Here is a 16697-nt window from a genome sequence, read left to right as displayed (position 1 = left end):
TTAAGTGTCTGACTTCAGCTCAGGTCATGGTCTCACAGTTCATGGGTTCTGTGCTGACAGCTCAGAGCCTGGAGCCTGCTTCGGATTCTGTGTCTCCCTGTCTCTCTGTCCCTCCCCTGCTTATGCTCTGTCTCTCTCTGTCTCTCTCTCAAAAGTAAAGTGTAAAATTTTTTTTTTTAAAAAAAAGAAAGAAAGCCTACAAAAGTTGAAGCACCATTTAAAAAAACTTAAAAAAAATTAAACTCTTCATCATCATTTTAGCAATGCAAAGGTTACGATAAGAGATCAAACTGAAAATCACATGTGCTCATGTTCTCGGGGTCTAAAAAGACTAAACACACAGAGCCAAGTACCATTTTTCACAAAATGGGCTAGACACAAACACAGCCTCCATCAAGGGCATTATAATTCCAGGCCACAAGCAGGACACTCACCTGGCAAGAACACCAACACGCTGCTCCGCTCCGCCACAAACTGGGCACCCGACGAGCTCTTGCTCCTGTTACAAATGTGAGTGCACAAACGTTAATCTGGCAAAAGTAGCCACTGCTGGTCTAGAACCCCGACAGCCCCGGCCTCTGATCACGAAAGTCTCATACAGATCATCCAGCATGTTTTCTTGTATGTAAAAAAACACAGAGGTCCTGGGACATGGTTCCACAGTCACTGGGGGTGCCCAAGAGTCTTGATTCCCGTAAAACTCATCTGCCAAACTTTCCCTTGAACTTTAGTTATTGTAATCAAGAATCTCAAAATACAAAACTTTTAAAATAACTACAAGTAAAACTTAAACTCAAACCATCAGCTTGCCTTCCCACTCCTGTCAAAATATTTCCTCGGTGTGAAATCAGAACTTTGGTTCTCTGCACACTGTGAGCTCTCCTCGTGCAGGCAGACGGGGCAGTAACAACACAGACAAACAAGGTCCCTGCTCTTTGTGGAGCTCACATTCTAGCAGGAGGGAGAGACCAGAGACAGGCAAGCAAATCATGTGTCTTCAGTTTAGCAGTAAGACACCGTCAGGAACAGATGGGGGCCCAGAGACGCTGTGTTGCAGTCATTAGCTAATCTCCACACCCCTTCTCCTCTGCAGGTACTGGTCCCAGCACAGCCCAGAGTGCTGTTGATCAGCTCTTCCAAGAATTAATAAAGACTAGAGTGAAAACTAGTAAGATATAGTAAAACAACAACAACAAAAATCAACAAACTCAAACCCAGGTCTTTGAAAAGATCAATGAAATGGACAAATCTTGGGGCCCCCCGGGTGACTCAGTCAGTTAAGTGTCTGACTTCGGCTCAGGTCATGATCTTGCAGTTCGTGAGTTCGAGCCCCACATCAGGCTCTGTGCTGACAGCTCAGAGCCTGGGGCCTGCTTCCGATTCTGTGCCTCCCTCTCTCTCTGCCCCTCCCCTGCTCACATGCTATCTCTCTTTCTCTCTCAAAAATAAATAAACATTTAAAAAAAATTTATAAAAAAAAAAAGAAATGGACAAATCTTTAGCTTTTGACCAAGAAAAAAAGAGAGAAGATTCAAAATACTAGAATGAGAAATGAAAGGGGCGCCTGGGTGACTCAGTTGGTTGAGCGTCCAACTCTGGACTTTCGCTCGGTTGTGATCCCACGGTCATGGGTTCAAGCCCTGCATCGGGCTCTGTGCTGACCGTATGGAGCCTGCTTAGGATTCTGTCTCCCTCTCTTTCTACCCCTCCCCAGTTCACACATGCGCGCTCTCTCTCAAAATAAGTAAACATTTTTTTAAAAATGAAAGAAAGGGCATTACTTTACAGCAATACAGAGGATTACGGAGGAATACGATGGAAAACTGTACACCAACAAAGTAGATACTTGACAGGAGATGGACACATTCCTAAATAGACACAAACTATTAAAACTCGCCCAAGGGGAAAAAAAAATGTGAGGGCACTTGGATGGCTCAGTCAGTTAAGCGCTGGATTTCGGCTCAGGTCATGATCTCACGGTTCATGGGTTCGAGCCCCGCGTCAGTGCTGATGGCTCAGAGCCTGGAGCCTGCTTTGGATTCTGTGTCTCCCTCTCTCTCTGCCCCTCCCCAACTCTCACTCTGTCTCCCAGAGCTCTCTCAAAAACAGAGATTAAAAAAATTTTCTTTTAATCTGAATATGCTTATAATAAAGCAATAGACTGAACTGAGAAGTTTAAAATTACTCGTAAAGAAAAGCCCAGACCCAATGGCTTCACAGCAGAATTCTACCAAACATTCAAAGAATCGATACCAATTCTTCACAAACTTGCAAAAAACAAAACATTTCCCAACTTATTTAATGAGGCCAGTACCAGACAAAAAATCACAAGAAAACTACAGACAAGACCTCTTGTACCTATGGATGCCAAGAGTCCTCAACAAAATACAAGCAAGCCAAATCCAGCAACATACGGAAAGGACTGTGCACCATGACCAAGTGGGATTTATCCCAGGGATGCAAAGTCACTTTAATACCTAAAAATCAATGGGTCCTGAGAAACTTAACAGAAGACCATGGGGGAGGGGAAGGAAAAAAAAAAAAAAAGTTAGAGACGGAGGGAGCCAAACCATAAGAGACTCTTAAAAACTGAGAATAGGGGCGCCTGGGTGGCTCAGTCGGTTGGGCGTCCGACTTCGGCCCAGGTCATGATCTCACGGTCCGTGGGTTCGAGCCCCGCGTCAGGCTCTGTGCTGACCGCTCAGAGCCTGGAGCCTGTTTCAGATTCTGTGTCTCCCTCTCTCTCTGCCCCTCCCCTGTTCATGCTCTGTCTCTGTCTCAAAAATAAATACACGTTAAAAAAAAAAAAATTAAAAAAAAAACTGAGAATAAACTGAGGGTTGATGGGAGCATGGGGGGTGGGAGGGAGGGGAGGGTGGGTGATGGGCATGGAGGAGGGCACCTGTTGGGAGGAGCACTGGGTGTTGTATGCAAACCAATCACAATAAATTTCATATTAAAAAAATAAGAATATCTTTAAAAAATACCTAAAAATCAATTAATTTAATACATTATATTAGCAGAAGAAAAACAAATTTCACATCATCACCTCAACAGACCCAGATAAACCATTTAAACAAAATCTAACACTCTTTCACTAAAAGTTTTAAGAAAATAATAAAATAAAATCTAAACACTCAACAAACCAGCAACAGGAGTTTACTCCCTCAACCTGATGAAGGTCATCCACCCACAAGGAGCCCACAGCACACATGATACTTCACGGTCAAAGACAGGGAGGCTTCCCCCGAGATCACAAGACAAGGATACCTGCTCCTCCACTTCCGGTCGGCACTGTGGTGAAGGCGCTAGGGCATCCAGATTGGAAAAAAAGAAATAAAACTATCTCTGTTCATAAACGACATGACCTTGGGTACAGAAAATCCTAAGAAACCCTACCAGAAATGGGGCACCTGGGTGGCTCAGTCAGTTACGTGTCCGACTTCGGCTCAGGTCATGATCTCTCAGCTTGTTAGTTCAAGTCCCGCATCAAGCTCTGTGCTGACAGCTCAGAGCCTGGAGCCTGCTTCGGATTCTGTGTCTCCCTCTCTCTCTGCCCCTCCCCTACTTGTTCTCTCTCTCTCTCTCTCTCTCTCTCTCTCTCTCTCTCTCTCTCTCTGTCTCTCAAAAATAAACATTAAAAAAAGTTTTAAAAAATCCTACCAGAACTAATAAATGACCTCAGCAAAGTTGCAGGATAAAAGATCAATACACAAAAATCAATTGTTATTTTGATACATCTGCAATGATCAAAAAATGAAATTAAGAAAATAATTTCATTCACAATAACATCAAAAGGAGTAAAACACAGAAACGTGTTTGACAAGATAAGTGCAAAACTTATACTTTGAAAATTACTAAGCATTGCTGAAAATGATTTTTAAGAATCTAAAGAAATAGGAAAAGATCTCGTACTGGAAGACTGAGTACGGTCATAGCTAAGATGGTAACACTCCCCACATCTCCAGACTCAACCCAATCCTTTTCAGAGTCCTGGCTTCCCTGAAGAAATGGACGGGCTGATTCTAAAGTTCACCTAGGAGTACGAGGGACTTGGAATAGCCAAAACAATCCTGAGTAAGAACGAAGTCAGAAAGACTCCTACTTCTAATTTCAGAATTACTTCAAAACAGTGGTAACCAAGGTGGTGTGGTACTAGCCCAAGGACAGACACAGAGACCAACGGAATAGAATTTAGAGTCCGGAAATAAACCCATCCACTCATGGTGGATGGCCACCATTTTCAAGAAGGTGCCAACACACAACGGGCACAGGAGAGTCTTTGAACCAACAGTGCTGGGACGAGTGGTTAGCACACAAGCCCAAGAATGAAGCTAGACTCTCACCTCACATGTACACAAAACTGAATTCAAAGACCTAAGACCTAAATGAAACGCCAAAACTGTAACGCCCTTAGAGGAAAACAAGGGGTAAATCTTGATGAGCCTGAACCTGGCAATGGATCCTTAGCTATGACACCAAAAGCATGAGCAACAAAAGAAAAACTAGACAATTTAGACTTTACCAAAATTAAAAACTTTTGTGCTTCAAAACCACCAGCAAGAAAGTAAAAAGACAGCCGTCAGGATGCAAGAAAATATTTGCAAACCATGTATCTGGTAAAGGGCTTGTATCTAGAATATACAAAGAATCCTTATGATCAGTAAAAAAACAAAAACAAAAACAAATAATCCAATTAAAATCGGACAAAGGACGTATGCCTCTAAATATACACACGCGCGCCTTTAAAGAGGATATACAAGTGGCCAATAAGCTCCTAAAAAAGATGTTCAACATCATCAGTCATCAGCAGCGTGGAAGTCAAAACCACAACGTGATACTACATCACACACACCAGGATGGCTGGAATCCGAGGTCAGACATCAACCAGTACTGGAAAGGACGTGGACCCTCACGAGCTGCTGGTGGGAATGTAAAATGATCCAGGTGCTCTGGAAACCAGTCCGGCAGGTCCTCAACTGGTTAAACACAGAGTTACCATATGAGCCGACAATTCCCCTCCTAGGTATATACCCAAGAAAAATGAAAATACACATCCACACAAGTACCTGTACATGAACTTTCACAACAGCATTCTGCACAAAAGCCGAAAGGAGAAAGAGAACCGAAGTCACCATCGATACACAAGTGGGTAAATGAAATGTGGTGTATCCTACAACAGAGGACTGACTTCAGTCATAAAAAGGAAGAAAGTCCCAATACACACTACGACACGGACGAGCCGTGAAAACCCACAATAAGTGAAAGAGGTCAGTCACCAAAGATCACATCCTACAGGATTCCACTTACATGAAAGTCAAGAACAGGGAAACCTATAGGGACAAAAAGTTGATTAGTGGTTGCTTAGGACCAGGGGTGAAGGGGAAGAATGAGGAAGAGAGTGAAAGGGTCAGGGTTTCTTTCTAAGGTGATGAAGATATTCTAAAATGGGCTGTGGTAATGGTGCCGCATATGTGTGAATATTCCAGAAACTACTCAACTGTACAGCTTAAAGGGGTGCATCATATGTTATGTAAATGCTATCTCGATAAAGCCATTTTAAAAATGAGGGGGAGGGGCGTCTGGGTGGCTCAGCAGGTTGGGCGACCGACTTCGGCTCAGCTCATGATCTCACAGTTTGTGAGTCCAAGCCCCACATTGGGCTCTGTGCTGACAGTTCAGAGCCTGGAGCCTCCTTCGGATTCTGTCTTCCCCTCTCTCTGCACCACCCCCCCCCCCACTCACACTCTGTTTCTCTCTCTCGAAAATAAACATTAAAATTTTTTTTTTTAATGAGGGGAAAAGGAAGGGGAACAGAGAGAGGCGAACAGGATGCTCCATTTGCCACAAAGCTAACAAACAGGTGGAAGTCAATGAGCATTTTCCCCAGGGAACAAGGGTCAGAAGCCTTCACAATGGAAAAGAAGTCTGTGGGCCTTCTCTAAAGATACAGCAGCTACAATGACGACATTATAAACCTTCCTAACCACCAAGAAAAAATTTTGAAACGAAAGAAAAGGCCATAGAGTATGTATAACACACGGGAGACTAAACACATGGTCGTATCAATAAGCACGGATGGCTGAACTCAGTAAAGCCAAAGTTTTTCAAATGACTCATAAACCACCCCCAACTCTGCTACCTGCAAAAGACATACTTAAACATAAGCCCTTCAGAAAAGAGTGACAGTAAAGGAAGGGCAAAGATTTTAGAGGCCAAGACAGAAAGAAAGCAGGGCTGCGATCTTGAAACGTTGACAAAGCGCAATTCAGGCCCCAGAGCATTAAGCAAGACCGAACAGGGCACCATATAACGCCGAAGGCACAGTTCACATCTGACAAGAGCTCCGTGCCAAAACACGGAGCAGCCAAACCCAGAACTCTCACACAACCAGATGCTGCTGGGGACGCGGAGGCACGGGGCCCCCCATCCATCGCTGCCGGGAACGTGAAGCGGCACAGCCACCCTGGAAGGCACTTGGGTGGTCTCCTACAAGACCGATCCAGCGATCCTGCTCCTTCGCGCTCACCCCGAGGAGCCGAGAACTCACGTCCACGCCAACACCTGCACATACGTGTTTACGGCAGCTTCCTTCATAACGGCCCGAACTCGGAAGCCGAGACGTCCTTCAGCAGGTGAACGCGTAAACACACCGCGGGCCGTCCAGACAGGGGAATGCTGTTCAGCGCTACGAAGAAATGAGCTACGGGCCGGGAAAAGACATGAGGAAACTGAAATGCTTGCCGCTAAGTGAAGGAGCCAATCTGAGAGAGCTGCATATGTATGATCCCAACCACAAGACATTCTGGAAAAGGCAACACCAGGGAGACAGTAAAAGGATCCGTGGTTGCCATGGTTACAGGGGAGGGAGGAACAGGCAGGACAGACAGGATCTGGGGGCGGGATACTACCATGCCGGATACACACCATCACAGGCCTGCCGAAACCCATCAAATGCACGCCATCAGTGAAGCCTACACTGCAGACTTGGGGGGCGACGATGATGTGTCAACAACAAGGTACCGCTCCAGTGCAAGACGCCGACAGTAGGGGGCACTGTGACTATGTCGGGCACATGGGAACTGTACTTACTCCTCAACGTTGCCGTGAACCTAAAACTGCTCTAAAAATAAAGTCTATTTAAAAGAAAACAAAATCCATAAGGGCACCTGGCTGGCTCAGTCAGTTAAGTGTCCGACTTGATTTCGACTCAGGTCACGACGGGTCACGGATCGAGCCCTGCGTCAGGCTCTGTGCAGAGCAGGGAGCCTGCTTAAGATTCTCTCCCTCGATCCTTCTGCCCCCTCCCCTGCCTGTGCACTCTCTCTCTAATTTAAAAAAAAAAAATCAAAGCCAGAAAGAAATCTTTTAACATAGGTAAGAAAGAAAGAAAGACCAAAACTTGAAGGAGCTCAGAAACAGCTAAAGTAACACAACTGCATGCAGGTTGTGGGGGACGGGACCGGATGACGGCCCGCTCATTCTCAGGTAGTGTTCAGGGGGACCGCAAGACGAGTGACTTTACGCTTCACGGATGTCTGCACTTCGCAAGTGACAGTAAAAGGAGGGAGGCACGGACGTGCGCGTCGGGCCTGGAAGGACAGGCGGCCCGCAGTCACGTTCCGGTTGCCGCGAGGAGGCGGACTCTACATCGTCCGGGTCTGTCATTCTGACACAGCAACTGCATTTACGAGCCACAGGAAACGAACACAGGGAGGGTTCAGAACGTAATACAGCATTTTTTATATCACAGACTCCAACCACCCCTGATAACCTGAAGTTGCTCTTAAGGGAAAACAGGTTCCGCTTCAAAGGTCCAGCTAAACACGTGAGCAAACGGGTGACCAAGGAGCCTTAGGGTGGGGAGCGGATCTTCCTTTTTTTTTTTAACGTTTATTTATTTTTGAGAGAGAGAGAGAGAGAGAGAGAGCGCACGTGAGCATGAGCTGGGGAGGGACAGAGAGAGAGGGGGGACACAGAATCCGAAGCAGGTTCCAGGCTCCGAGCTGTCAGCACAGAGCCTGACGCGGAGCTCGAACTCACAAGCTGTGAGATCATGACCTGAGCCGAAGTCGGACGCTCAACCGACTGAGCCCCGGGGCGCCCCCCGTATCTTCTTAACAAACAGAAACCAAGGCAAGGAAATGCTCCCGACACCTTCTCCTAGCGCGGTCCTCTCCACCTGCCTCAGACTAGGACTGACAGGACTCAGCATGTCTGGAAACCATTCTCTCCTTAGGCTGTGACTGCTGGCTTCTAACACTGTCAAGTCTTAAAACTGTAGTTGGTCTTACTACTTTAAAGTGGAAATTTCCAGTAAAGAAAAAAAAAATGGCCGATGTACCAACTTTATTTTAAAATCTACACAGTGACTACTGGAGAAGGTATCTACAGTTACGTGTTAACATTATAAAAACACTAAACGGTTTCTAAACAAACAGCGAACCGTTTGAACTCGCACGTGAAGCACGCTGCCAAGCGGAGCGTCTCTTACCCACTCTCCTTCACATCCAGGTTGTCGAACATCTGGATCAGGGAGACAGCGACTTCGTAAATGTCCTTAGTAATCACCGGCTCCTTCGGGATGTGAGGAGAAAGCTAAACACAGGAAAAGGAAAGGCCGGAAGATCAGAACAGGATTACAAGGGGTTCTGGGTTCAGACAGGTGACTCTCCTCAGTGCGTCACTTTAACACCCCAATAAAAAGAGTACTGTCAGCGGCCAATACACGAACGCTTGCCGAGCGCCAGGCCCCAACGGACACGGTACGGACGAGTTCACCCCGTCCCTGTCACTGGGGCGCGGATGCGCTCAGAGCGCAGACACACAGAGGTGGGACGTCTGTCGGGAAACCTAGTTCGAAGACAGAGCGAGCAGCTCCAGATGCGTACAGAACCCAGCGCCGGCGCCCCTGCCGTCAGGCGCCCGTCTCAACAAGTCCTGAGACATCACCGCCACCACCGTCCCAAGGACCGGGGAAGGCTAACACCCCGTTACATCTGCCAACTTACAGGAAGAAAATGCCGAAGTCACCCATGTGCCAGGCCACGGGTCGCTAGACTACTTTTAACCGCATACTAAAACAAAACTAATGAGCCCAGCTCGTTTAAAACTGCCCTCCAGACACCTCCGCAGAATGCGGGGGGTCAACCGCAGCAGCAACCCCCCCCCCCGCCACCCCCCCCACCCCCCCAGTGAGGTTGGCATCACTGGTCTGAGCTGACGGCTTCATGGAACCAAGGCCACCACCGTGGAAGAGTCTCTCTACAACACCCGGCACAACAGTTATGGCATAATTTCCAGAAAATCTCTTTCATAGCCATATCGGGGGTTTTTTTGCACCAAGAGTAAGAAAGCTTTTTTGGTGTATTTAATAACCTTACTTATCAAGTACTGTGCTCAAAGCACTGCACTCAACTTTGTGGAAAACACATCAGAAGTCTACAGGTGGTAAGTAGTTAGCCACAGATGCAGTTTCCCCCCCATTTTTAGAGTAAATTAAGTCAGCTGGTAAGAAACCATTTTTCACTATTAGTACGATCCTACTAACGTAAGAGTAACAAACCGGCTTTTATTTCATCAATAACTGTGAAGGAGCATTCTATCTTTACCTGGAACGACTTTCTACTTTATCCAAACGATAACCGTAACAGAAACATACAAAACAGAAATAGAAAGAAAGCATGGTTTTCACAAACCCCAACGGTGGCATTCACACCCATCAGAACGGTTTTTCTACAAACCAGTAAGCCACGGAAAAGGTACGTCACCAATTCAGAAGTAACTTCACTGTGTTCTAGAATCCAAACCCAAAGAATATCATTTAAATACAATACAAGACACCAGATACAGCCCTGCTTTCTCCCAGCAGGCGTCACACGGGTAACGAGGGGAACAGTGAGGTGGGTCACGGGCCCGCTGATCCACGGCTGCCCTCGCCCCCACCACGTGTGAGAGTCAGGGGCAAACAACAGACGACAGACGAGGTCTCTGCTCCCCAGACGGCACAGTGCGCTCAGAGCAAACGGGCCCACTCGCTCAGTCGATGCGCTCCGACAAAAGATAAAGCAGGGGAAGGGGCAGAAACGTGGAGGGAATAAATTCACGCAGGCGGAAACGGAGAGACTCACTCCTCCGCTGAACTAACGACCGTGACGCTGTCAAGAGAGGGAGGCGGAAGCTCGTGTTTCTGCCCCACGAGGAGAGGCTGGAGCCCTGCGCGTCTGCCGTCACCACGAGCCTGCGGTGCCGAGGCCGGCCAGCTGGTCCCAGGAGGAGGGCGAGAGACGTGCCAGAACGGGCGCTGCAGACGGTAGGAAACGAACGACGCCGAGACGGCCAGGCACCATCGGGGAGCAGAACGGGGACCTCAACCTGCCTCACCATCCTCGTGATCCCCTTGAAGTGGGTTACTGCCCAACTGTGAACAGGATTATAAAAGCCCTGTCCAGGGCGGGAAGGCGTGGGGAGTGGTGGGTGGGGCCACACTCTCCTTCAGCTCTGCTTCCGGACTAAAGCTACACATCGTGAGCGCTCCCTCCTGTCTCATTTCTAAGGGGAGGGTGAAAACAAAAATGTTGAAAATAAGCAGTGAAAAGACCTCTTCAGAGGACGTTGAAAAGAACAGCCAGGGTTGGCAACAGAAAGACCACAAGGGCAACACTGGCCTCAAGGGAAGGGTGACTTTCAAGAAAACCAAACTGGCCAAAGGTGTCAAATATTACAGGGAGGTCATGGTAAGTTTGGGGCAGAGGACTCTCAACTTAAGGAAGTCGCTAGTGATCCTGACAAATGCCATCTCAGAACAGGGGCAGTGGGAGCCAGACCACGGAGAGAAACACGGGACCTCGTGAGGGTGCTTTTTAAGATGAGAGAGACTCAGTTCTGATGAAATGGGGACAGGTAAGGGGCAGTGGAGAAGGCACTAGGAAAGGTAACACGAGGAGGGTGTTGGGGCACCGGGGGGGCTCAGTTGTTGAGCAGCCAACTTCGGCTCAGGTCATGATCTCGTGGTCTGTGGGTTCGAGCCCCACGTCAGGCTCTGTGCTGACAGCTCGGAGCCTGGAGCCTGCTTCGGATTCTGGGCCTCCCTCTCTCTCTGCCCCTCCCCGACCCATGCTCTGTCTCTCTCTCTCAAAAGTAAACATTACAAAAGAAAAAAAAAAAAAAAAAAGCAAGGAGGGGGCAACAGTCAATCAGAAAAGGTCCCTAAGAAGGCAGGAAGGGAGAAAGGCTGGTGTCCGCAGAAGGAACGTTGCTTCTCCCCTGTAACGTTAGATGGTGTGCCCAGGGAGTAGTAACAATAACAAAACTGGAATTTTTAAAACTCCTCTGACTCCAAAAACTATATAGCAGAATCTATACAAAACACCGCTTTTATAAGGCTTAATGTTAATATATTCATTCACCAAAATATTTCCCGAGTACCTATTAAGTACCAAGAACAGGATACTGGGTATGCAAATGCCAAAACCAGGTTCTCCCCAGCCTGGAGAACACGAGCCCCTGGCTGGAGAGGAGTCCAGGCTGCCCCGCCCGCACGGGAGCAGAGGGCAGGTGCCCAGGCCTGACCCAACTCCACAGGGCACCCACGAGCAATCATCTATGTGATTCCAACACACAACGGCCAGCTGGAAAGACTTGTAAAACCATCGGTACGTTCACATTCCAAAAGGGGCCAGAAAGTACAAAATTTTTAAATGTGACGAAGTGCCCTCTCCCCTCCACCTTGAATACGGGCTGCAGTTAGTGACTTGTGTCCAAGCAGCAAAGGACAGATGTGTCTCTTATGCTGCTTACATCTCACTGGGGTGGGGGTGGGGGGGAGGGAAACAGGCAATGAGCAAAGAAACAGGTAAACACATACAAATACACAAAAGAAAAAGGAAGGGACAGTAACACTGTAGGGCAGAAGTTTGGCTAAAACTTCCTTGGCCAGGAGGGGTGCCTGGGTGGCTCAGTCGGTTGAGCATCTGACTTTGGCTCAGGTTGTGATCTCACAGTTTGGTGGGTTCAAGCCCCGTGTGGGGCTCTGTGCTGACAGCGTGGGGCCTGGAGCCTGCTTCAGATTCTGTGTTTCTCTCTCTCTGCCCCTCCCTTGCTCACACTGTCTCTCTTTCAAAAACAAAAAAATTTTTTTAAAAACTTCCTCGGCCAACATCACCAGTGATAGGCCACGCTGGTGGTCCCCCCGTGACAAGACAGCACTTCACCCCAATGGTCTGCCTCCCCAAGATCCACAGCCCCAAGTCTACTCATGAGAAAAACATCAGAAAAATTCTAACAGTGGGGAATCCTACAAATACCTGACCAGTACTCCTACAAACCGTCAAGGTCATCAAAAATAAGAGACGTCTGAGAAACCGTCACGGCCCAGAGAAGCCTACAGAGACATGACGACTCAAAGCAATGTGGGACCCTGAGACAGAGAAAGGAAATTAGGGAAAAACCAGTAAAATCCAAATAAATACAACTTTAGTTCTAATAATATATCAGTTAGTTTCTTGGTTCTGACAGTTTTTTATAAACGTGAACTTTAGAATCCAGGTGACAGAGAGGTGTTTACTAGAAAATTCTTATAACTTTCCTGTTCTTTTGAAATATTGTCATCCACAAAGTTGGAAAAAAAGACGTGCCACACTTTAATGGCCATCGCTGGCCTCCCTCCGCTGTAATAGATCTGACAAAACGTGTCTTCTTACCTTAGGTGGAACCCGTCGGCTGACTCACCGTCGTCGAGGCTATAGTCTACTTCCACATCACAACTGTTTGTGGTAAGAGTCCAACTCCTACACAGAGCAGTCCGGCACCGTCCGTCAAAATCACAAGTGCACGCACCCTCTGACCCAGCAATTCCACCAGCAGACACGGTCTTCTACAAGGCGTACCCTACACAGGGGTCTTCAAGGGGGGCAGCCGACCGCCCACGGACTGTCCGGAAACACCGTTGGTGGTCACGGTGGGGGCCCCACTTGCCGCTAGCGGATCAAGGCCAGAAACGCTGTTAAACATCCTACAGTGAGTGCACAGGGCAGCCCCCACCACAAAGAACCGGCCCCAAATGTCGACGGTAACAAGGCAGAGAGAGCCCAGCCTCTGAACACACCGTCGGGAGCGCACAGTCTCCTCCCGCAGCGCTGCTTTTAGGCAGAACAGACCGGGGGCACCTGGGGGGGATCAGCCGGTTTAGGCATCCAACTCTTGGTTTCAGCTCAGGTCATACTCTAACGGTTCATGGGGTGGAGCCCCACGTTGGGCTCGGTGCCGACAGTGCAGGGCCCGCTGGGGATTCCCTCTCTGCCCCTCCCCCACTCAAAATACATAAAGAAACTTAAAAAAGAAAAAGGCCAGAAATACTGGAGATTAGTGAGATACGGACATGAGAGAACAGAATGTAGCTCTAAAAAGAGAATAAGCTGTGAGACGGGAAAGGACACGAAAAGCAGAACGAGAAGGCAAGGTGCACCGAGGGCACTGCTGTTTCCGTAAAGGGAGAAACCGCACATTTGTATCCGCTCATACAGACATTCAGAGTTACAGCACGATTCCTAAGAAATTAGTGACAGTGATTTCCTCTCGCTGGCAGGGGAGCTGAGCAGAGGACAGGAGGGGGAAGGAGAGAGTTTATACCTGCTCATAGACCTCTTTTCGATTTTTGAACCCTGTAAATGTATTACCCACGTGAAAATAACGTCAAATCAACTGCAACTTTTCGTAAGGATGTATTATCCCGGTCCTTCACCGTCAGTACACTCCTCCTTCAATTGAGAGCACCGCAATTTGTATTATAAGAAGCAGTTTAATCAAAGTAAAATTTGAAATAAAACTACCTCCCACTCTCAACTGAATCTACAATTTTATAGCTGACGAAAATCTGACATTTTACTTTTCACCAACAAAGTGTAAAACCAATCCAACAACTTTCACAGGAGCGTACAATGTGTCTCGATGCCCACAGTTCACAGCAACAAACTCGGAGCTCTCCCGACCCGTCCGTCTCCAGCCCCAGCCCGCACCATCTCCCAGCTTGGATTTCGTACAGTCTTACAATTGCAGCTGACCAGTGCGGGCTCACTCGGACACAAAGGCACATTCGCTATGAAAGAAACAATGCCTTCCAACATACCCTGCCGTGATGAATGTGCCCCAAATCATCAAGATAATACTCTTCGATTGAATGGGGCTTTCCTTCCACTTCAAAAACATACGCAGGGTTCATCTTGTTCTGGACAGGAACAGCAAAGTAATCTGCAAACTCTTTACAACTGATGGTGGCCGACATGAGGATTATCTGCAGAAGAGAAACCATTAGAACAAACAAGAGCAATAACAACAACTAAACGTGATGTCGTTAAATTACCAAGCTTGTCTTCTGCTTTAGTAATTTTCAAAACTTCAGTATGATACATTGATGTAATCTTTAATGGAGTACAAATTATTACAGTTGAACGAATGCTCAGAGACAACCAACTTTTACTACTTCTCCTAAATTATTTTATCAAGTGAGAGACTACAATAAAGCTAACCTATGACCACTTATCTAAAAGGAACCTTTGCATCAGAAAACAAAAGCAAAAACAAGCAAGTTACTAGATGAGGTGTTACAGAAACGCCAGGGAGCAGAACAGCAAAGAGGCAGACGCGGAGCCAGAAAACCCCGGCTCTAAGCCACGAATCTGGAGCAGTCGGTCCCAGGGCCACAGCAGAGAGAAACCAGCCTAGACCGAAGCAGGACACAGAGGCTTGGGGACCCACCACAAGTGGTCAGTTGTGCCAGGAAGCAACTATGGGATGTCCTCCGTGGGAAACTCTGTGTGAAAGCCAGGAGCAGCACCCACAGCACCCTAGATGTGCAGCGGACAAGGCAGCAGTGCCACGAAGGACACGCGCCATCCGCCAGTCTCTGAGATGCTCACCGGGGGTAAACCCAACTCTCGGCTGGCTGCCGACGACCCGATGCGTTACCGTGTAAACAAAATACGTGTATTTTCCCCTAAGATGTTAGATCCAAATGGTAGAAAGCATATTAACCAGAACTCATTTAAGCTGAGTTGCTTCAGGTTGGAAGGAAGCCTCTGAGAAGCCATGTGGGTGTAAGAGTGGCCCCCACGGGGCATACTCGGTCCCGGCAGATGCTCTCTAAGCTGTCTTCCGAGGGACAGTGAGGCTCATGGCGTGCGAGGCTTCTGCTCGGTTGAGGCGGCATGCGGACATGAGGCCAGACCGGACTGCTCAAGGCCATCGAGACTCCTCACTGCCACCAGCCTCTCCTCCAGACAGACAACTCGGCAGCCTGCTCAAGACACCAGCGTGGGACTGACCTGAGTGTGATCAGCCAACAGTGACAGCGGGGCCAGCAGGTGTGGGGACGGCCCAGAGCCAGGAACCTCTAAGGGTCTGTGTGGCAGAGGAAGGGGAGACCTTCAGGCCCATCTTCCCACACTCCCGAATCTAAGTCTCTGACAGCAACTCTCTTTTTAAAAAGTACTAAAAAGAGAATTTTTGAGCATTTCAAAAACTCAGTATAATGCCATCTATAACTTGATTTCTCATTTCTTGGCCCAGAAAATATTCTGCTTCATAGGTTTAACAAATGAAGAAAATACTGAAACTAACCAATGGTTTCCTACTATTTTTATAACGGGAACCAAATTCCTGCCCACCATTTTCAGCAATGTGGTAAACTTTTTTTAAGGAGGCTTCGCACCCAGCGCAGGGTCCAGTGTGGGGCTTAAATTCACCATCAAGACCTGAAATCAAGACCTGAGCTGAGACTAAGAGTCGGATGCTTAACCGACTGATCCACCCAGGTGCCCCTAAAAAGAAAGTCTTAAAAAAGTAATAATTCCTAATGACTAAGTAATTTGCATGTTACAGAAATTTATGCTGATATGTTAGACTATTAAGTTTCCAATTTTTCTTCAGTTTCCATCATTTCAATGGTATCATGTGACCTGAGTGAAAGTCAGACACTCAACCGACTGAGCCACCCAGGCGCCCCAAAATGAAAAGTCTTAAAATGACAGCCAAAAGGTCCCAAACTGTTGAACAATCTTTAACGTCATCTTTAAGATTCCAAAAAAGGAATAGAACAGCCAAATTCCTGCATTCGTGCTACAATCGTGTCAAGCAGTGACACGATTACCATTTTCAGATTCCATCTGTCTGGCGCCCACCAGGTGAGCCTTCTGAGGCAGACGGGTCTCATCCTGGGAGCGGAGTCCCAAGAGATGCTTCCCTAAGCAGATGAACGGACGGAAGACTGGCAGACAACTGCTTTCCAACAGCGGCAGAGCCCGTCACAGCCTTTTCCACGAGGCCACACTCCAGCCGCGGCCACCCTTCGGAAGCTGCTCCCCACACACAGGGTGGCCTACATGGGGAACACGTAATTATCACAACCCCCCGCTGGTTCGGTCGAGTTCACGCCCTCCTCCTTTTAGTTCACGTGATGCAAACAGCGATCGCCATCCCCACGGACTTTCAGTCAACTCAAAACCTAAGTCTTTAAAACAGCAGCGCACAGAACTGTCCTCAAAATGTTCGTGTCCTCAGGGCGCCTGGGTGGCTCAGTTAAGCGTCCGACTTTGGCTCAGGTCACGCTCTCACGGTCCGCGGGTTTGAGCTCCGCGCCGGGCTGGGCACTGACAGCCTGGAGCCTGCTTGGGATTCTCTCCCCCTCTCTCTATGCTCCTCCC

At 47.9% G+C, this 16697-nt stretch overlaps 1 protein-coding gene across 6 annotated transcripts in view; it reads right to left on the bottom strand.

The window, feature by feature from the left end:
- TDRD9 (tudor domain containing 9) overlaps window positions 1-16697 on the bottom strand; it is a 112230-nt gene that overhangs the window by 64478 nt on the left and 31055 nt on the right. For 5 of the 6 annotated variants that reach the window (XM_053889889.1, XM_053889890.1, XM_053889891.1 and 2 more), the window contains 3 exons: window positions 14126-14290; window positions 8495-8598; window positions 435-499 (listed from right to left, as the gene is read on the bottom strand). In XM_053889889.1, the coding sequence (XP_053745864.1) occupies window positions 435-499; window positions 8495-8598; window positions 14126-14290 (334 nt within the window). Of the gene's footprint in view, window positions 1-434; window positions 500-8494; window positions 8599-14125; window positions 14291-14754; window positions 16531-16697 lie in introns of those variants that run through there. The other variant, XM_053889892.1, reaches the window with a different exon arrangement.

Source organism: Panthera pardus, unplaced genomic scaffold (assembly GCF_024362965.1).
Source record: "Panthera pardus isolate Hobbes unplaced genomic scaffold, ASM2436296v1 HiC_scaffold_24, whole genome shotgun sequence".
NCBI classification, from domain to species: Eukaryota; Metazoa; Chordata; class Mammalia; order Carnivora; family Felidae; genus Panthera; species Panthera pardus.
Note: the sequence above shows the minus strand (reverse complement) of the source record. Positions and strands in the feature narration are given on the sequence as shown.